General features: G+C 33.7%; 1 protein-coding gene across 1 annotated transcript; it reads left to right on the plus strand.

Moving 5' to 3' along the window:
- Positions 1-380: 380 nt before the first annotated feature.
- Positions 381-884, plus strand: LOC124366647. The gene has a single exon (XM_046823247.1). The coding sequence runs from the start codon at positions 381-383 to the stop codon at positions 882-884; it is 504 nt and encodes a 167-aa protein (XP_046679203.1).
- The last annotated feature ends 22435 nt before the right edge of the window (positions 885-23319 follow it).

Here is a 23319-nt window from a genome sequence, read left to right on the forward strand (position 1 = left end):
TAATTCTGTAATACGGATAGATTAGAGTGCACTTATCAGGCCCGATCATTAATGGGCCATTATTTATTTCTTCTACTTCAGTTATGTGCGCTAGCGGGTACTGCACCCATAAGAGCGCTAGTTAAGATACTTCGCTTTTGGTTGGCTGAAGGAATTTCACACTTAACATAAAAGTGTCAACTGAGGAAAACTAATGTTAATACAATTAATCATAATTGACATCCAATGCGGTTTTCATTAAACAAGTGTTATTACGATCTATTCACAATGAAATAATTGTATCGTATTTTTATTTTAAACTTGTTTACTCAGAACTTGAAGATGCTGTACTCCTTCAGAACGATCTCACACAAGTAGATGTATGGTCTCAAGCTAACTCAATGACTCTCAACCTTGACAAGTCCAGCTGCATCACTTTCAACCGCAATAAGTCTCCAGTCTTACACACCTACTCAATCAGAGGTCATGCACTTCATAGAAGCTTATCTGTCAAGAATCTTGGTGTGACTTTATCATCTAATCTATCTTGGGAACTTCACATCAGGAATATATGCAATAAGGCTGCTCGCAACTTGGGCTTGATACTGAGACTCACCAAGCCCTTTAACGACATTCACTCATGGAAGATTTTGTACTATGCACATGTCAGACCCCATCTCGAGTACTGCAGCGTCGTTTGGTCACCGCACCAGCACTTCCTTGTGGATGATATTGAGAAGATACAGAGACGTTTCTTGCGACTTGTTGGGGTTCGTCTTGGTTATAGATACACAGAGGTCCCCATACAAGATATTGCTACTTTCCTGAACATACCATCACTCATTCAGGGTGTGATGTTTCTCTACCGTTTGATCAACGCTGAGTTGGACTGCCTGACCTTCTAGAAAAAATCAACTTCAAGGCATCGTTTGGAACCAGAGCCATGAATTCTTTCACCAATGTCGCAGCTTCCTCCTCTGATGCAGCAAATGGCCCAATGCTGAGGATTCAGCGGCTAGGGATCAACATTCCATCCACCCTCGACATCTTTATCGCATCCAAATCTGCAATCAAAAGCCGGCTTGCATCACTATAGCTGTTTATTATTAATGGCTTGTCTCTACACCTACCCTGCCTGTGTTGTGTCTCAGTCTTTTATTTTATTATTGTTTGTCAAAATTGTTACCTACGTCATAGTTCATTTCTTGTTTTGCATCGTTCTTGTTAAGCATCTTTCTTTGTTATTGTTATAATATTTATCTATTTATTGTTACACATTATTTGTTATCTATTTATACTTTCTTGTTATGCATCTTACAATTCATATCTATTTGTTTCATTATGTATCTATTGTTTTGTTTACTGGTTGCATATTCTATTGTTTTTGTTTTTGTCTACTAATAAGTTTCTTTGGTCAATTGTTATGCATCTAGATAAAATTGAAACATATTTGTTGAAATGGTTATGCCGTTGAAATAAAAATAAAAATAAAACTTCTATTGTATAAGAAGTGGGTGTTTTTGTGCATCCCACGCCTCTTATCTTATCCTTAAGTTTCCTGTTTAGTAGGTTTAAGGTTTTTCATTTTTTTTCTAAATCTTTAACAGGTTTCATGCTTTTTTTGGATCCATTCTTCATCTAACTGTCACGTGGAGTTAATAAAGTTTTTTCAAATTTGCGCACCTAATTGCTCAGTAATGTTACATTTACTTGCGTATTTAAATCTGAACGTTAACACAGTTTCATGAGAATCAAATTGCATCTATTCTATCCAAAACAGTTTGAAAATAATATCCCATTCCTCATGGCTTTAAATTGCAGTTTATTTGGAGAGCGTGTATATAAAAAAATTCGCCTCTACAAAGTACGGGTTACTCTCTAAAAATTAATGTTGTTGCCTTCATCTAATTACTGCAATAGGTACTGCACTGTCGCTACCACATGCCTCTTTATGTATTCACTGGAGGGATCGTAACACCGTCGCCGCACTCTTTCTCTTCTCGGCGGTGTCTTTATTTGGCACCGATTGTTAGAATGTTAGTTCAGGTAGATTTATTGTCATCCCACCCGAGATAGTAAACCACGCCGACGACGGTCAGTTTCTATTGTTATTGTTACAATACGCCAAAAGAAGCCCAGCCTCTAGCGACCTGACCAGAGCGGCGCGGCGCGCCAGGGTCGATTATGCGGCTCAGAGCATCTATTATTATTGAAGGCTCAATATACCACGTATCAGTGATTTTAAGTAACAAAACTTTTGAGCATACATCAAATACTTTCCCTACAGGACTTTTACAATGAAATTAAATCCTAAAATTAGAGCAAAATTCAGTATTAATTTTTTTTCTTAATTATAATATAAATAACTGTAGTTAAAATATGAATATTTATATTGGATATATAATTATTGCATTGTTACTGCTTTGTATTGCGAATACAAGGCAGGGGTACACCACGCCACATTACACTTAACATGCTTCACTGAGATTGCATCGAAATTCTTAAGTCTATAAGACTACAGGCAGACAATCACACAGAAATGACAGTTTTATATTCCCTTGCCAGAAAAAATGAAATCGTGTCAGCTTCCTAACTGATAGGCTTCAGTAACGCTCAGCCATATTTCATTAAAATATATATTTATATATGTCAATTAAAACGTCTGGCTGCGTTCTCAAAGTTGGATGTAATGATGCAGTTAAGATTTGGGGTCACGAATGTGTACGGACTAAGTTCATATTTAGGCTCTAAAAGAGAGCTATTCGTTAATTTGTTTAAGGAAACCATGTCTTTCTTTCTGCAAGCCTCTTTTTCAACAACACAGTATATTAACCTTTCTATCAATATACGAGTACATCCTTAACGCGGTCAAATTACGTACATACAAAATCTGTCTAAATTCTTTTCTCTACAGACAAATCATTGCTACAACCGTCGTAGAAGAAACTTCATAATCATTGTCAAACATAAAACTTAAATTTTAGAACCACTTATCATTTAACAGTGTCAAGCTCTAAAAAACACGGCCAGAGGGAAATAGGCATTAAAATGACATAACTTCCTTTGAGAAGAAAGTAAAAAAAAACTTATTTTGAGGCGTTACCATATTGTCGTAAGATTTCTATTATGTTCGCCATATTGATAGGTTATTAAAACGTGTACTGTAAATTCTTTTATTGATTTGTATGCCATCATGTGCTTATTTATTTAGAATAAGTGATCCTATTAATTCCTAACGCTGTTATGCAGTATTTTGTACTGTTAACCAATAAGATTTCTAAGTTATCAGTTGACAAATACAAATGTTCAATATAAAATTTAAATACTTTTTGATTATTTAACGATGAAAGAAATTTTGTTAGAGAGAGAATTTACAGACAAATACTGCGCAGAGACCATGACAGAGAAGAAAAATCAGCTCCGCTGGTAGACTTACTATTACTACAATGTTATCATTTTCAGCCCTTTCCCGGTATGGTGGAAGGCCGCTGCACAACCTCTAGCACGTAGGTATGAGTTCTCTCACCAGTCTCACATGAGCCCAGACCTTCCAGGAAGTTTAGAAATCGCTTGCATCTACTAAACGATATTGTTATAACCTGTTGAACCGTGAGGGGCTTAGGAAGCTGACAAGCCGCACTTGTATTGTCCCCAAAGAGTTTGGCATTTCTCAAGAACTAGCAGTTTTGTTTCTTGTTATCGATGGGGAAGTCCCCCGCCAAACACACATTTCTAGAAATAGCTTAGAATACAATTCTCCGTATTTTATACTTAATTCTAGAGGTGTTGAGGATGATACGTGAACCACAGTTTAGTGAACTCCTATTTTTATACGCCAACTCAGACAGGATTGACAGTTAGTTCCTACACAATCTAGGGTAATAAAATGCACACGAAAATATGTACCGTGACCGTGGAACATAGATAGGTAGTAGTGGTTGTGGTTAACATTGTACCTCGAAATATCAAGTTCTTTTACCAGTTTCGTACCGTATCAGTTTTGATCAGAGACAAGGTTGTGCCATCTGAATCGTATGTAGTTGTTGAATTTTTGTCTGTTTTAGGTGTAGCGATTGGTTTACGTAGATAAGAAATCTCACATCCAGAATCTCATGAGAGCTAATGGGCATAAGCAAGATCGGAGACAAGGTTGTGCCATCTGAATCGTATGTATTTGTTGAATTTTTGTCTGTTTTAGGTGTAGCGATTGGTTTACGTAGATAAGAAATCTCACATCCAGAATCTCATGAGAGCTAATGGGCATAAGCAAGATCGGAGACAAGGTTGTGCCATCTGAATCGTATGTATTTGTTGAATTTTGTTCTGTTTTAGGTGTAGCGATTGGTTTACGTAGATAAGAAATCTCACATCCAGAATCTCATGAGAGCTAATGGGCATAAGCAAGATCGGAGACAAAACACCACAAGCACACCGACTGAAAGTGGTGCCTCACCGAAGTCACTAACAATTTTAAGGGTAAATTGTTGAGGTGAAAAAATATTGTGTAAAGGATTATCTGTGATTGTGAGAAAAGCCATATTTCTGGAATTACTGCTCACAGCATAAACATATACCGGTACCTCATGGTTTTCTAAAGATTGGCCCATTTTAAAATTTTACTTTCTTTCTTACATAGATTATTTTAGTCAATTGTTGAAAATATGTTTCTGCAGACTAATAGCGATGCATTGCTTGTACAAGGAGAGTAACGGATGTTGTGAAGTACCATTACGCCATGTGGGAGGTGCATCATTCTAATCACTTCCTGATTGATTAAATAGTGTTAAAATGAATCAGAAAAAAATTTTTAAGGAAAGTGACAATTTTAGACGTGTGATACTTTTCACCATTTCTAACTTTTTCAGAGTTCAACAATAACTTAATTCATTAAATCATTATTCATTATTCATTATTCATTCGTTCTATAATATGATATCATGGTTATTGGAAACATACAAAATAATACAACAATTCATAATTGAAATGCTGGTTAACGAACACCAGTATATTCTAATCGTCTTCAATTGTTCCTATAAAGAGGCTGTCACCTTTTATAAATTAAAATAAAATAATCTATAACAATTGGATTTCACAGAGAATGTATTGACATTATATGTAATTACTTACTTTACCGGTGTAATATAGAACAGTTGTAAAAAGAAAACTGCAGCCTCAATTTTGTGCGATCTGTCAAAGATTTTGGTATAATGAACATTCTTTAAAAAAATATAGCCTTACTATTTCTGTAGTGCCTACTCCTCTGAGTATATTCTAGTCCTATCGTAACAGTAGATCCAAGTGGATAAAAGTACTGAAGAGGGCAAATCTTTTTTTCAGGATTGGACAATCAATAAAATTGGTTGTCTCAAAGAACTCATTTTAGACTCAGTGTTATATTTAAAATATGTTGCTGACTTACTTACAGTAAAAGCATTAATCTAAACCCGCATAACTGCTACACATCTCAATGTGGAATACAAACATTGTGAGACGGATTATCCACGACTGTAAGAAACCACAATTTTTAACAAAGTACTGGTTAACAAACAAAATTATTTACATTGGTCTGTTTGTATTAGGATATTTAGGGAATAAAAGTAAGATGTGGCTGGTGCATATTAGTGAGTAAATATTTGCTACAACGTAGGTATTAAACAACGAAGTAATTATTAATGCATAAAAGGAAGTTTAAAGTTTCCAAAGCTGAAATTGCTCTAAAAATAAAGTTTTTTATTCTTATCTTTACTTACTGACTGCCAAAGAGGGGAGATTTTGATTTCGTAATCTCTAATCCAAGAGTGCCATAAAAATAAATCGAGTAAAAGGAGAAAATATTTTTTGTGGCGAGTTTAACATTAAAATTTTTAAAGAAGATAAGTCCTTCTGCAGTAAGAACATACGGGTTAATTACAAATAATATAAAAGCAATTACCAAAATCACAAGGTCTTCAACATGCGTAGACAACGTTTTTACCTATTTCAACTGTGAGCTAACCATCACGAAAAATGTATAAACACTGTCAGAATGTTTCCTTTTTTTGTACCACAAAAATTAAATTTTGTACTAAGCACTGAAAAAGTTATTAACCATTTAAAAGTCGGCTCACATATCTACGTTTTTGAAAAAAAGAACTTAAATTAAAATAAACTACACCATATTTTTGTACCATTCTGTATCACCAATTTTTACTTTTTTACCGGTGAAATAACGACTGAGGAAAATATGTAAATTTTGCTTACCACGATGGAGAGAAGTAACGTGCCGTTGCTCATGTACTGTTGGTTTGCAGCTTATTATTTGCAGGCGCGTGATGGATTCACCGCACTGTTACTTGCTAGCCGTGTTGTCACTCGCAGTTTAAGGTGGTTTATATTATTTATTTTGTACGTGAACAATACTCTACCATGCCGGGTTGTGTAATATCAAGTATTATACATTTTCAGAAAATTGTGAAGTACAACAGTGGCTAGTTGTCTGTAAGAGTTTAGACTATTTTTATTGGAAATTGCTTACGATTTATTTTGAACACTTAACCGAAGACTTCTTTGTATTTTCTTAAAACACTCTATTGTGAATTACACACCAAAATATTACAAACCTTTAAACAAGATGCAGTCCATACAAGAAGAGCATTTAAAAGTCGACTAACAGGTCTTCGTATAAAATACAACTATGCAGAAATTGAAAATAAATTTTATTTTTGCACCAATGTTTTAGCATTTTGTATGACCAATTTTTATTACATGCCTATATAAATTAATGGCTCAGCAAATGATATTGAAATGTTAACATTATAAAAATGGAAGATATTGGTATATATTATACTAATCAAATATTATTTCCGACGAATTTTATTTCCGACGCCAATATTGAATTTCCCTTCTTCCCAAGATCAAGAAAATACGTTAAAAAAGTTTATATTTATGGCTATTCTAATTTACTTTGTTAGATAGCAACATTATCTTTTAGATCTAATACTTGATATTTGATTAAAACGCACAGCTAACAATTACACGTTAACAATTACACTACGCGTTTGTTTCCATTTAAATGAAAAATTTGTTTATTATTTTAGAACATTTAGAGCTGGAATTAGTATATTAGTTCAAAAGCACAGTCCCGCGAATTTTCATCTTGCATAGTCCTTGCCAACTGCTTCAAAGGGAGTCTTCGGTGTCAAATTCCGACCATCTTATTTAGTTTTGGGATATTTTGTAAAATAGATAAGTACTTGCCTAATCACTGAAATCTAAAACGACGTTAAAAATATTTTAACTCACTATAAATCTAAACAGATTTAAAATAATAAACAATGTTTACACAGAACAGTTGACAACATTAGAAATGCTCTTTTATAGTCTGATTTAAACTGCTTCAGTACTGGGAGGCGTTTGACGTAGGCTACCTGCGAATTGGCTAGGCCAATGACCGGGGTAGTCTGCCGCGGTGTTGCCAAATTTAGTGAAAGTTTACAAGGGCTGTTCAGTGTCTCTTGAATAGCCGCGCCGTCAACAACAGCCTACAAGCTCCGTGTGTCCGTTTAAACTTTAAGAGTGGTTGAGTTATTTATTTACTAAACTGTGCAATTAAGTTAATAAAAAACTTCAATTTTTAGCCACTAATTCAGTGATGTTTAGCTTTATTAAGTAAAGTTTAGTGAATTATTTTTAGAACTTATAAGCAGAATTTCATCTTTTATTATTTACTGTAAAGTTTTTGATGGATGTGCAAGAAAGAACCGCGGAAGAAGAGAGGGCGTCCTAGAATACATGAAAAACGCACTACTCCCTACAAGAAAGTTGGACAAGGGCTCCTTTAAGAAGCCAAACTCGTGAGTTAGTCTTTAATGTAAGACAGTACTTTATTTCTGAAAAAGAAAACAAGGGCCCCTTACTGCCTCTTAATAAAGCAGTGGATAGAGCCGCAGCTGCACTGTGCATAAACAAAAACACTGTAGTCAGTATTTGCAAGGAAAAAGCAAGTAAAATCAGCGAAGGAGTATGTGTAAAATTAAGGGACTCCTAATAAAAAAAGAAAATATTGCTAGGAGAGTGACCAGAATTGATTACTTTCCAACAAGATGCAATCCGACGGCATATTTATAATTACTATGCCAGAAAAGAACACCCTACTTTAAACAAGCTACATATCTCTCTGAGGGATGCAGACTTATTTCGTGGCAGCAGATCTTCATTACGAACGCTTCTTGGTGAAATTGGTTAAATATGAAAAAAATCAATAAAAGAAGAATCTCTTACTGGAGAGAAATTACATTGTAGCTAAGCGTTGCCAGTTCCTTCGAAAAAATCAAGAAAGCAAATTTTGAAAGTATTGTATGGATTGATGAGACATGGGTAAATGCGGGCCACTGCCCAACAAAAGGCTGGTCTGATGGTTCCACAACGGGAACGATGGCTGCCACCTATAGGCAAGGGAGAAAGGCTGATCCTCCTCCATGCCGGGAGTAGCAATGGATTTATCCCGGGATGTTGCTTTACTATTTAAATCTGGGGGGTACTGGAGACTACCACGAAGAAATGGACAGTGTCACTTTTCAAGCCTGGTTCAAGGACACGCTGCTTCCACAACTCAGTACTCCATCTACAATTTTAATGGACAATGCGTCCTACCACTCGCAACTATTGGATAAAGTTCCGAATAAATCATCAAAAAAAAGGCTGAGATGCAGGAATGGCTTCAGCGACATCACATTACGTTCGAAGAAGAGATGACAAAGGCGGAGCTTTTAGAGCTAATAATTCAAAATAAACCCCCAAATCCCACTTAAATAATAATTGATGATTTAGCTCGAAAAGCTGGCCACAAGGTTGTTCGACTGCCACCCTACCACTGTCATTTCAATAGCATTGAATTAATCTGGGCTCAGGTTAAGGGGTACGTCCGCGAGGAACAATAAATTGTTCACCATTACAGAAACAAAAAGGTTAACTATGGAGGCAATCGAAAAATGTTACCTCTGCTGAATGGAAGAAAGTCGTGGAGCACACTAAGAAAGTCATTGATGAAGCATGGAACAAAGAAGGCATCATCGAGCAGGATGTAGAACATATGATAATCTCTATCACCGAAGCCGATGAAGACGACGAGGACAGCGACGAGGAGTCAGAAAACAATGACGGAGCCTGCTTCGTAGACGACATCACCCAGGAGTTTGAGTTATTGGAAGAAGGTGATATGGACATATCGTTAAGCGGAGTTTTCCGCTTTCTCCTATTGAAGAAAATGTATTGAACTTTTCAGAATATTGAAATTTAAGATTACCGTTTGTAATAAGTGTGATGTAGTGGTATGTTGGTATCTAATAAAGTACACAAGTACATCTATATTTAACAAAAAGTGCGTTTTGTTTTCACCTATATATTATTATACTTCCACTACTATTTAAATTGATTGAAAATATTAATTCATTTCCATAAAACTATTTTCTTATAGAATTCCAACAGTTTTTTTAAAACTGGGATTTTTTACTAAATTACGGAGGCCAAGATTTTAAGTTTAAAGTATTAAGATTAAAGTTATAGTTGAAGTTATAAGTAATATACTAAAAAATATTCAAGATCCGTGCCACTTTTTAACAGCTGTCAGCTTTTAAATGCTAATGGCAAAAACTCCCGTTGGTATAAATTTTTTGGTTGTTTTGATTATTATTACCCATTTTCATTCATGTAATTGGTTTAAATAGTTTTTATCAGTGATGTACGGCCAAATAAAACCTGTAATGCCTATGTTAAGTTTTGTACATTTTGTAAGACAATTTTCAGTATTAGGCTAAAACGGTATTTCTCAAGAATAATTAATTTTTGTCTCAATTTTCACCAACTTTTGTATTGTTTATATTTTTGCGTATCTAAATGCAGAAGACAAGACAGCTGTACATACAATTTCTCAATATTTAGCATAGGCCTATATGAGCAAAATGAATACCAATAAATAATGTGACGATCATTATATATGTTTTAATAAATTTCCCATTCATATTCTTATGGGAAGAATGAGCGTAAAACCATTCATGAGTGGCGAGGGACAAATCAGCTGTTTACTGTTTATATGTGGCGTGGTAGGTTTCGTTCTCGGCGGCAACAATTTGGCAACACTGTCAGCCCCACCATCCCCACTGCCCGACTGTCCCAATACTAAAGCAGTTTTAAACAGACTATACTTAATATTTTAGAACTTCAGAGGCATTATGTTGCTACTTTAAAGACCAGAGGGGCGTAGCCCGGAGGGATTTTAGAAATAAGAATATGCATATATTCATCCCAGGGACCTTAAGAATCTCCATGTCAAATTTCAGAGTAGTCTTTTGAATAGTTTATGGTTGAATAAAAGATCAAGTTAATTTTTACAGACACACAATAATTATTCAAGTAACGTTTAATAAATAATCAAATTTCTTGATGATGGTAATTGCTGCTATATTTAAAAATTAATTGATAGAAAATTTATAATTTTTCATTGGCTGAGGTGTCCTGCGAAAAACAACAAAATTAAAATGGTACACGTACATGTACTTTATTATAAATTGGTCAAAATTCAAACTTTAAGTTCAACTATAGATACTTTATTTTAAACACAAATATAAATCTTAACTTAGTGCCTTGAAATAGTGTTTGGCAATACAACAAATGTAAATGTCACGTATTTACAGTTTCCAATATGCAGGCGCTTTTAAAATTGTAATCTAAATTTAATTGGTGGACCACCCTGAACACTTCGAGGTATGAAAAATAGATAGTAGTCAATTCTCAGACCTACTGAATATACATATAAATTTGGTAAAAGTCGGTAAAGCCATTTCGATGCAGTAAGGTAAACTAACATTGTGACACGAGAATTTTGTATATAAAATTATCAAATTTATTAATTAACAGTACCTGGCAAACCTATTAAAATGTATCACTGTATTTTCAAAGAACATGTATGATCTTAAACTGAAATTGTCAGTTACAGTAACATAATATAATTAGGAAAATTTTGTATTTATTAATGATGTCACGTGCTACGTTAGGTATTTAAGTCAGGTAGTTGTCATTGATTTTGTCATATTTCTATAATTATGTTTTTGGTCGAATATTTACTCGCAAGTTTCTTTTTTTAATCCCCTTAGTTTATTATAGCTATTACATAACTCTTATTACAGATTTTGTAGCGTTTGGTTAAGGTAATACGTATTTAAATTTGTCAATTGGTCATAAATGTTTCGAAACATGTCTTAATTGCTGACCTTGTTGTCAAAAGTCTGGGGTGATTCTTTTTAGACTATAAAGGAACCCATTCAATTAATTACATTTAAAGCACAAACCAATACTTAAAACTTTTATTTTTGTGAGGACGTTAAAATACTTTACGAGTGATAATAGTTTACATAAAGTGAATATTATTTAAAGTAGTTAAAAGCATTAATGTTTGTATGATGTCGAGTTTTTATCCCCATATCTGGTGTTTAGCATTGTAGTCTCCCCCAGAAATAAAAGGAGGACACAAAGAGGTGAAGAAACTCATTCAATTTTGGACTCGCAGTGTTATGTCTTAGCGGAAAGTATGATATAGCTATAGATAAAGGCCAGTCTAATAATCTACCACAATACTTGCAGCCTGAAGGTAACCAAACTGGTAACTTGGAAGTTGATAATGTATAATACTGTTTAGTAGTAGTAGAATTACAGAACCACTGTAAGCAGTGTTATGTCTTAGCGGAAAGTATGATATAGCTATAGATAAAGGCCAGTCTAATAATCTACCACAATACTTGCAGCCTGAAGGTAACCAAACTGGTAACTTGGAAGTTGATAATGTATAATACTGTTTAGTAGTAGAATTACAGAACCACTGTAAGCAGTGTTATCAGGGTTATTTGAAGAGCAACATGAAAAACAAGAGGGCTTTTAAAATAAGTGATATCCATGAAATAAGTATCAGGTACCAATAATATACCAGGCTTATAAGTTGTTACGAATAATTGATTTTTTGTTATGTCTAACAACTGAAAATGGTTTATTTCAATTTAGAAACTAGTGTTGTTAATAGGTTAATATGAGTGCCCACATGTTGTGTTTTCTGTATCAAGAGTGTTTCAACATTTCCAAAAACAGAATTAATAGTTTGGGTAAGGATTATTGACATCAGCTGACTACTTGTGGAGGAGTTTACTCGATTTTCGTTACCTAAGCGTAGGCCTCTGATTTATGAACGTGAATATTTTTACGTTTTAGGTATAACATTGGTCCAGTCTCACTGTTCGTTGGTCAACTTGTCGTATGCGAAGTAATTGAAGCTCAGCTCTTCAAATGTTTATAAATAGTACATCATTAATTTATAGTTTGTGAGAAGGTGAATTACTTGTTCGGGTTTTAAATCTAGTCTTGGTTCTGGTATACTGAAATGTATAATACATCTTCAAATATTTCGTTCAGAAGTAAAACATATCTTGATAACTACCATCCATTTCGAATCGAATACAAAAAAGGCGTGATTATAAACAAGCTTATCGTCAAGCAACCTGATGGTGTGTTGAATAAAATCAGCAATTTCTGTAATAAACAAAAACTATTTGGCAAATAAAAAACAGGTGGAAGTGCTCTAAGCAAACCTAAGCTATAGCAAGACCTTGGCTATGGATTGTGGATCTATAACTAATCCGTCTTTAATCGCATAGCCATTCAGTACATTCATCTTTAACATAGGCATGACCGATTAGAATAATTACTAATTGATTTCAACAATTGTCAACGCTCTAAGATTTTCAAAGACGTTTTTCTTACTGGACTAATATGGTTTTCATGAAGGTGAGTAAAATAATATCACCTAATCAATTCGGGGTTTCTAAAAATAAATTCACAACAGAATATGCTATCCAAACATTTTTGTCTTCTATAGTTAATTCCCTAGATTTAGGTCTTTTGACTATAGAAGTGTTCTTTGACTTAACCAGAGCCTTCAATATAATAGACCACAAAATCCCTTTAGGTACATAATATGGTCTTGGCCTAACAGGATTTTCTTATTTATGGGTCCATATCTATTTTAGGGGTAGGTGTTGGACATGGCTCTTCATGATGGGCGTGATCATAATCATTATCGAATATAACGAGTATCTCAGGGATCAGTTCTTGGTCCAATCCTTTTCTCACAATTTATCAACAACTTTCTTAAAACTGTAAATAAAGGCAAAATTTATCTCTTCGCAGATGATATTTATTTTTCGTTATATCCAAAACCTGCAGTTGTTGCGTATGAAACACGAGATCTTTAAGCGAGTTAAAGATCTCGTGTTTCATACGTAACAACTGCAGGTTTTTGGTTTAATAAAAATCACTTGATTGTAAACAATGGAAAACTTCAAAAGATTTTAAAATAAGGGATTCAAGCTTGCACAATCATATTACATTCTTAATTGGCATTGAAAAGTCAATATTTGCCTTTCTTCGGGATTTATTGGGGTCATTATTGATACAAATTTGAACTCCAGCGAGCACATTGATGATGTTTGTAAGACTAAGAAGTAGAATCTTTGTTTTAAAATATCTGGCTGCACTCTCAAAGTTGGATGTAATTTGTACAGCATATTATGGAACAATACACCCAATTTTAACCTATGTAGTTGAGATTTGGAGTCATGAGTGTGTACGGACTAAGTTCATATTGAGAGCAATTCTTAAAATTTTTAAGAAACCTCGTATTTTTTCTGCAAGCCTCTTTTCCAACAATATAGTACAGTATTTAAGTTTTCCTTCAATATACTGTACATCCTTTACGCTGTGAAATACGTACATATAAATCAGACACGTTATTCCTTTGCAGACAAATCTTTGCTACAAACTTCATAGAACATAACATAATTCTTACCAAACATAAAACTACAATTTTGATAACCACTTAATATTTAACGGTGGCTAGCTCTACAATGCAATGCCGAAGGACATTAAACTTTAAATAACACGTTCTTTTGTGAAGATACCCAATAGATGTCTTTTGACGGGGTGACATAGCAGCAGCGTCGGAGAATTTTTAAGACGTTTGAGTTGTTAACAATTTTATCGATTTGTATAACGACATGCGTTTATTCATGTATTACTCTATTCATTCATTAGTTTATTCATGTAAGTAGTCTTATTCATTCTTGACGCTATTATATTTTGTGTTGTTAACCTATAAAGGTTTCTGCGAGGTTTTACACCCATATTACTAACGAAAACGGAATTTAAATCCAACCCTTTTGACCATTAAAATAAAGAAGAAACAGGGAAATAAAATATTATATATCATTAAAAAAATATAACACAAAGAAGATGTAAGTTCTGATATTGCTTGAAGTAAATGTAATAATGTATGTAAAGACTTGTGTGATTTAAACAGAGAAGTGTGTTTAGTAAAACATACAGTTTGCAATAATAGCAGTGGTGCAATCGATTGGCTTACAATTTCTGGGTGAATTGACAACTGGAGAAGATAAATGGAGGTCCACTTACTTTGTTTCTTTCGGAAATCCTTTAAGCCGTAAATGGCTCGTAATTACTTTCAGGCTTAATCTTTCTTCAAACTTTCTTCATTTTGTTTAAGCCAGATCGCCATTACAAAGGCGAGGCTATTAGTTTTCGTGATAATACAATAAATGAGGTGTAAAATCCCTGGAATCCTACTCCTGTCGGGGGTTGTTTGTGTTTGTTTTCTTATTAAAATACAAAACCGGCCAATATAAGGTTTGTGAATCTTCACTTGAAATGTACGAGTTGCAATCTTACTCTTGGAATTTTGGAAAACTATTTCATATCTTCTCCGATATAAGTTTGAGATCTCAAACTCCCAGTTCAGGGCTAGATCACACGACTCTGTTACTTGCCGGTACCATCACACAACAGAGCCCTTACTTTTATCGGGTTTGAATCCCGATTTTTCATCAATAATTACTGGTATAAAATTAGGTAATTGTGGAACAAATATATTTTAAGTATCATTGAACTTTTAGCCTGAAAACGGAGGTCATCTGGAAACGCACGTGAAACATGTAGAGTCCATGGCCGTGAATGTGAATATCAACTACTATCTACCATTAGTTTACTTGAAGCACAAACTCACCAACAGATTACTTATTTTATCACATTATCTATCTATCTATATACAAGGTGTTTGAAAAGTCTGGGTACGGCCCTGCTATTTCTGACTGGATCGTCGTATTCTGATGCAGTAGGCGGCGTTTCACTCTACTAACCAATGGTTTCACTGATTAGTATTTATAAAACATAACAAAAAATTTTAATTAAAAAATTAAGTGGTAAGTTAAATATTTCGCCAACAAAGAACAATGGTAGAACTTAAGTATTAATATTATCCACTTTAACATTTTTAAATGTTTAAACTAATTTTTTGAAGAGGAACTTGGATGTTTACTATTGTAAATGGTTCCATTCATGGATGCTGTCACTTTCTAATGTTAGACAAAATGACCTGGGTTTTCCCTCCTTATCATTTCAGGTTGTTATTAACAACAAACAAAGTCCTACATCTAATAATTCCTGTTACGGGAAATCACATTGTCAGTTCTCAGTTCTTACAGATTTTTTGTGAGTGCGCGTACAGTATTAGTTGTTTCTAGTTTAAAATTGTTGAATTTCAAGTTAGTACAGAAAGAGAAATATACTCATTATGAGGAGAAATGGTGACCTCAAGCGCTCTTACTAAACCGTAGCAGATTTATTCCACCTATTTCACAAAATGGTGTTGTCACCACCGTCCGCCGTTTCGAAGAAAATGTAACTGTAAAAGATCTTCGTCGCAGTGGCAGACCTAAAACAGCGACTAATGAGGACATGGCTACCGACGTACTTGTAACAGTCATTGAAGAGCCACATTCGACTACCAGGAATCTTGCTACTGAGTATAACATTAGTACAAGGAGAAATTCCATATAGGATTCTGTATGGAAAATTTTAAATTCTAACGATTACCACCCTTACATGGTTCATCTTGTAGGCTACATGAACTATCCGAGGACGATTTTGATAGACGTATCGAATACCGCGATACAGTGATGCAAAAGTTAGATACATACCCGAATTTCGTTAACAACATTGTTTTTTCAGACGAAGTAAGTTTTTTTGTTAAATGGAAATCTCAACCGACATAACTGTCGGTACTGGTCAGATACAAACCCTCACTGGATGAGAGAAGCTCACACCCAACATCCACAAAAAGTGAATGTTTGGTCGGGCCTGATAGGATCCAATGTAATCGATCCTTTTATTATCGATAGAAATCTAAATGGGGATACTTACCGCAACTTGTTGGTAGACAGAATTATTGCAGCTATCCGAAATTTGGGATTAAATTTTGATTCTGTTTGGTTCCAACAAGATGGAGCGCCCCCTCATTATGCGGTAAACGTACGTGATCTTTTGGACCAAACATTTCCAGAACGGCGGATAGGTCGGAGAGGAAAAATAGAATGGCATGTTAGATCCCCAGACCTTTAACCTTTAGATTACTTATTTTGGGGATGTTTAAAAAATAAAGTTTATGAAATTAAGCCTTATGACATAAACGACTATTACATGAAGCAGCAGAAATACCTCCTGAAATACTACGCAATGTTATGGATGGCTACTTCAACCGGCTGGCTTACTGTCAAACTGCAATGAGAGAACAATTTGAACATTTATTGTAAATAAAAGGTTAGTTGCAAATTATTAATAAGTAAGTACTTTGTTCTAAGATACTGTTCTAAATACTAACCAGTGAAACCATTAGTTAGTAGAGTGAAACGCTGCCTACCGCATCAGAATACGACGATCCAGTCAGAAATGGCAGCGCATAATTTACTTCACAATGTTTACCTAAAACAACCCGCCATTTCTGATTGGATGAACCTTTTGAGATGCGGTTTGCGGCATTCAACTCTACTAAGTGAACTCTTTCAAATAAGTCTTTAATTTAAGATTTCCATGTTTTTCCTCCGTGGGCCGTCCCCCCATGGTTGGCATGTCATGGTAATAGCAAGGAAAAATAGTTTACATAGCCATATGACACTTTGCAAAGTTTATAGATGTTATCTGCTATGGTTTGTAAAATATTAAGCCGTACTCAGACTTTTCAAACACCTTGTACATATATATATATATATATATATATATATATATATATATATATATATATATATATATATAAATGAATGTTTGTGTGTTTGTCCTTTATGGAATCGTGAAACTATTTGACCGATCATTATGAAAATTTGTATGTAGGGTATATATGTATTTTTCCACGCAGAAGGTTTATATGACATTCCCATTGATGTAACTCGCCACCGGGCGGCGCTGCAAAAATGTGTTTTCAAAGTGCCTGCACATTCTAAAAAACGCAATTACAAGATAGCTACGTATGTTAAATAGCCAAACACTATTTGAAGGCGCTAAGTTGTGACGTATATTTGTTTTTAAGATTGAACCTTAAGTATTAGACCACTTTATAGTACTGTAAAGCGTGTACAATGGCTATAAACATACACAGATTTTCTTGATCGTGGCAACAAGGCAAACTCTACATCGGCGTTGAAATATTACTGACTTGAACTAGAAGTGCAAATACACGGGCAAAGCTTACGAAAAGCGTGCGAAGCCGCGGGAAACAGCTAGTGATTAATTAGTGGTTAATTTGTCCAATGAGGAACCATGTTACAAGGTAGAGCAAGAGTTCTGGAATAACTAATTAGTTTATGTTCATAATCACTCATTACTGTTTGTATTTATATCGGTTTTGTAGACTATAAACATGATGGTTATACAAATTTTACTTTCTCGCACCTACAGAAAAATATCAGATCAAACGAAACAATTTTATAAAGCAGACGGAATTGACTAAATAAACTTCAAGACTTAAACAGGAATGGCTTAAGTGAATCTGCTAAGTTTGAGAAATAACAAGTTGCCGAATCAAGATCAACATCTTGTTACTTGTTACTTACAAGTTTAAGTAGTTTACATTAAAACGTGTAAACTAATTTCCAACTACCCAAGCAGATCTCATTGGAACACTTCTAACGCTGTATTATATAAGGTCAGGCGTTGATTTAAGGATTATTTTATTTACATAAATTGATGCCAAACATATCTTTTGTGAGTATACACATTTGTTTTTAATATTAACACTTATAAAATATTTGACATTTGAACATTCACTTTTCTTTACGTTGAAAGTTATTACTATTTTTAATTTTATTGTAAACTTTCAAAGCAATTAATGAACCTTATTTATTAATGGTTTGTAAAAATGTACTTTTAAAATATTGTGAGTAGAAAATTTAATGTAGATTAGGACGAAAGTGTAACACTTCACAGATTCGTTTATGTAGCTAAGAAAACGCTTCAAATATGAAATTGAAGATTAAAAATAATTTTTTAGTGAAAGTACACTGCGACAGCACGTTTGTAATTGGCCTTTAAATTCACAGAAGTCTTGAAAAAAGTTAGTAATAACAACTACAAGGTTTAAATGCTATAAAAGCAAAGTAGAGAATGTCTCATTTTACTAGGCTAAGGTGTAGGCATAAGAAGCCCTTTTGAGCCCTCAATTAATTTTGAGCTATGGTGGAATATTCTCAAGCTGTCGGGACTGGATTAGGCTTTTCGAGGCGTCCTACAGCCTTCAATATTTATCCAATGTTTATAAACAAGTAAATGTTGAAGATAGTATGTTTCTACCAGATTTAACAGATTCTCCTCTATGGACTCACATTATGAGTGGCGCCTTCAGAATCCTCCTTGGCAAGAGTGTTTGTACTTAAGAAAAGGGCGCTTAGGATTATCTACGGCCTATGCCAAAGAAAAAGATGTACAGGATATTCACGGCGAAAGAGAATCTTGACTGTAACCTCTGTGAAAACCATTTCGATGTTGTAAATAATAAAACCTTGTTTCTCTTTTTTCCCATCAGTATAGCCCAAGAAACAAAATGAATTGCGTAATAAATTCTCAAACATAGATTAAAGCTATTTAAAAAATCATAAATATATTGTGGACCTAAAATTATTTAATTCTTGGCCAGGATATATAATGCACTATCCTAAACTTTGTCTCATAAAATCCATGTTGTAATATTTTCTCACGAATGGTAAATGTTATAACTTGTCAGAATTATTTTATTGTTCATAAAGTCTCTCACTTTTACAATATATGTACAGTACATAAATGTTATTTTAAAAATAGCATTTTTATTCATAAAAACTATGTTTAAAGCATTGTAATATCTGTGAACAATAACAAAGTATTATATTATATACGTAAAATTAAATTTCCCTCTACTCGTGAAACATGTTTATAATACATTTTCTAGTACACAAAACATTACAAAATGAAATACTTGGCTGACTAATCTTGGCTGGTATGTAATGTTTCCTGAAGCTAAAATATGAAATGAACGTGGAGTGCAATTAATAAAGAAGAAGGTCAGAGGACGGCTGAAAAAGTTTCATAATTGTAAATATTCCTAAAGGGAAAACTCACCGTGTATTTTTACTCTTCTGGACTTTGTTTTTCTCCTCAAACAAAGAGTTTATTTACCTGGGCTTCTGCAAATAAATATTCGTTCGTTTGCAATACACTCTTTCTTTCTCTAGATACGTTCTTCAAACAAAAACTGTTAATCCTGAAAGATGATAGGTTTTTGGTTCTTTCGCTTCATTATTTAGAAATATACATATAAGTAGTTTACTATTCGTAATGTGTTTTAAATTATGATTTTAATTAATTAAAAGGTGCAGCAAACGTAAGCGAGGAAAACAGAAAAATACTCGAGTAGTTTTATACCTATAACATATCCAGACATAACACAAGTTCATTGATAAAGACCGATGTTTGTGATGGCTGTTATAGAAGATATACAAAATAGACCCATTAAATTTAAGAACGAGTTTGGAGTTTTCAAATTAGTAAATCAAACCACTTTGCGTATCCCTAGCAATATAAAACGTGAAGTATTGATGTTTCACATTTTATGACACCGAAAAATCCAAACATGTGTTCGCAAGTTACCGAAAATAGTTATATGATTAACATTACACTACAATCAGTTTGTTTATTCCACATTTTACTACTTGTCATCTTGGATACCCATGAGAAAACTCCAAACATGTGTTCGCAAGTTACCGAAAATAGTTATATGATTAACATTACACTACAATCAGTTTGTTTATTCCACATTTTACTACTTGTCATCTTGGATACCCATGAGAAAAATCCAAACATGTGTTCGCAAGTTACCGAAAATAGTTATATGATTAACATTACACTACAATCAGTTTGTTTATTCCACATTTTACTACTTGTCATCTTGGATACCCATGAGAAAACTCCAAACATGTGTTCGCAAGTTACCGAAAATAGTTATATGATTAACATTACACTACAATCAGTTTGTTTATTCCACATTTTACTACTTGTCATCTTGGATACCCATGAGAAAACTCCAAACATGTGTTCGCAAGTTACCGAAAATAGTTATATGATTAACATTACACTACAATCAGTTTGTTTATTCCACATTTTACTACTTGTCATCTTGGATACCCATGAGAAAACTCCAAACATGTGTTCGCAAGTTACCGAAAATAGTTATATGATTAACATTACACTACAATCAGTTTGTTTATTCCACATTTTACTACTTGTCATCTTGGATACCCATGAGAAAAATCCAAACATGTGTTCGCAAGTTACCGAAAATAGTTATATGATTAACATTACACTACAATCAGTTTGTTTATTCCACATTTTACTACTTGTCATCTTGGATACCCATGAGAAAACTCCAAACATGTGTTCGCAAGTTACCGAAAATAGTTATATGATTAACATTACACTACAATCAGTTTGTTTATTCCACATTTTACTACTTGTCATCTTGGATACCCATGAGAAAAATCCAAACATGTGTTCGCAAGTTACCGAAAATAGTTATATGATTAACATTACACTACAATCAGTTTGTTTATTCCACATTTTACTACTTGTCATCTTGGATACCCATGAGAAAAATCCAAACATGTGTTCGCAAGTTACCGAAAATAGTTATATGATTAACATTACACTACAATCAGTTTGTTTATTCCACATTTTACTACTTGTCATCTTGGATACCCATGAGAAAACTCCAAACATGTGTTCGCAAGTTACCGAAAATAGTTATATGATTAACATTACACTACAATCAGTTTGTTTATTCCACATTTTACTACTTGTCATCTTGGATACCCATGAGAAAACTCCAAACATGTGTTCGCAAGTTACCGAAAATAGTTATATGATTAACATTACACTACAATCAGTTTGTTTATTCCACATTTTACTACTTGTCATCTTGGATACCCATGAGAAAACTCCAAACATGTGTTCGCAAGTTACCGAAAATAGTTATATGATTAACATTACACTACAATCAGTTTGTTTATTCCACATTTTACTACCTGTCATCTTGGATACCCATGAGAAAAATCCAAACATGTGTTCGCAAGTTACCGAAAATAGTTATATGATTAACATTACACTACAATCAGTTTGTTTATTCCACATTTTACTACTTGTCATCTTGGATACCCATGAGAAAAATCCAAACATGTGTTCGCAAGTTACCGAAAATAGTTATATGATTAACATTACACTACAATCAGTTTGTTTATTCCACATTTTACTACTTGTCATCTTGGATACCCATGAGAAAACTCCAAACATGTGTTCGCAAGTTACCGAAAATAGTTATATGATTAACATTACACTACAATCAGTTTGTTTATTCCACATTTTACTACTTGTCATCTTGGATACCCATGAGAAAAATCCAAACATGTGTTCGCAAGTTACCGAAAATAGTTATATGATTAACATTACACTACAATCAGTTTGTTTATTCCACATTTTACTACTTGTCATCTTGGATACCCATGAGAAAACTCCAAACATGTGTTCGCAAGTTACCGAAAATAGTTATATGATTAACATTACACTACAATCAGTTTGTTTATTCCACATTTTACTACTTGTCATCTTGGATACCCATGAGAAAACTCCAAACATGTGTTCGCAAGTTACCGAAAATAGTTATATGATTAACATTACACTACAATCAGTTTGTTTATTCCACATTTTACTACTTGTCATCTTGGATACCCATGAGAAAAACTCCAAACATGTGTTCGCAAGTTACCGAAAATAGTTATATGATTAACATTACACTACAATCAGTTTGTTTATTCCACATTTTACTACTTGTCATCTTGGATACCCATGAGAAAACTCCAAACATGTGTTCGCAAGTTACCGAAAATAGTTATATGATTAACATTACACTACAATCAGTTTGTTTATTCCACATTTTACTACTTGTCATCTTGGATACCCATGAGAAAACTCCAAACATGTGTTCGCAAGTTACCGAAAATAGTTATATGATTAACATTACACTACAATCAGTTTGTTTATTCCACATTTTACTACTTGTCATCTTGGATACCCATGAGAAAACTCCAAACATGTGTTCGCAAGTTACCGAAAATAGTTATATGATTAACATTACACTACAATCAGTTTGTTTATTCCACATTTTACTACTTGTCATCTTGGATACCCATGAGAAAAATCCAAACATGTGTTCGCAAGTTACCGAAAATAGTTATATGATTAACATTACACTACAATCAGTTTGTTTATTCCACATTTTACTACTTGTCATCTTGGATACCCATGAGAAAACTCCAAACATGTGTTCGCAAGTTACCGAAAATAGTTATATGATTAACATTACACTACAATCAGTTTGTTTATTCCACATTTTACTACTTGTCATCTTGGATACCCATGAGAAAACTCCAAACATGTGTTCGCAAGTTACCGAAAATAGTTATATGATTAACATTACACTACAATCAGTTTGTTTATTCCACATTTTACTACTTGTCATCTTGGATACCCATGAGAAAACTCCAAACATGTGTTCGCAAGTTACCGAAAATAGTTATATGATTAACATTACACTACAATCAGTTTGTTTATTCCACATTTTACTACTTGTCATCTTGGATACCCATGAGAAAACTCCAAACATGTGTTCGCAAGTTACCGAAAATAGTTATATGATTAACATTACACTACAATCAGTTTGTTTATTCCACATTTTACTACTTGTCATCTTGGATACCCATGAGAAAACTCCAAACATGTGTTCGCAAGTTACCGAAAATAGTTATATGATTAACATTACACTACAATCAGTTTGTTTATTCTACATTTTACTACTTGTCATCTTGGATACCCATGAGAAAACTCCAAACATGTGTTCGC

Source organism: Homalodisca vitripennis, chromosome 7 (genome assembly GCF_021130785.1).
Source record: "Homalodisca vitripennis isolate AUS2020 chromosome 7, UT_GWSS_2.1, whole genome shotgun sequence".
Taxonomy (NCBI): Eukaryota; Metazoa; Arthropoda; class Insecta; order Hemiptera; family Cicadellidae; genus Homalodisca; species Homalodisca vitripennis.

Excerpts from the sequence above, each read along its gene's own strand:
- LOC124366647 (XM_046823247.1), top strand. The coding sequence starts at position 381 with ATGACTCTCAACCTTGACAAGTCCAGCTGCATCACTTTCAACCGCAAT.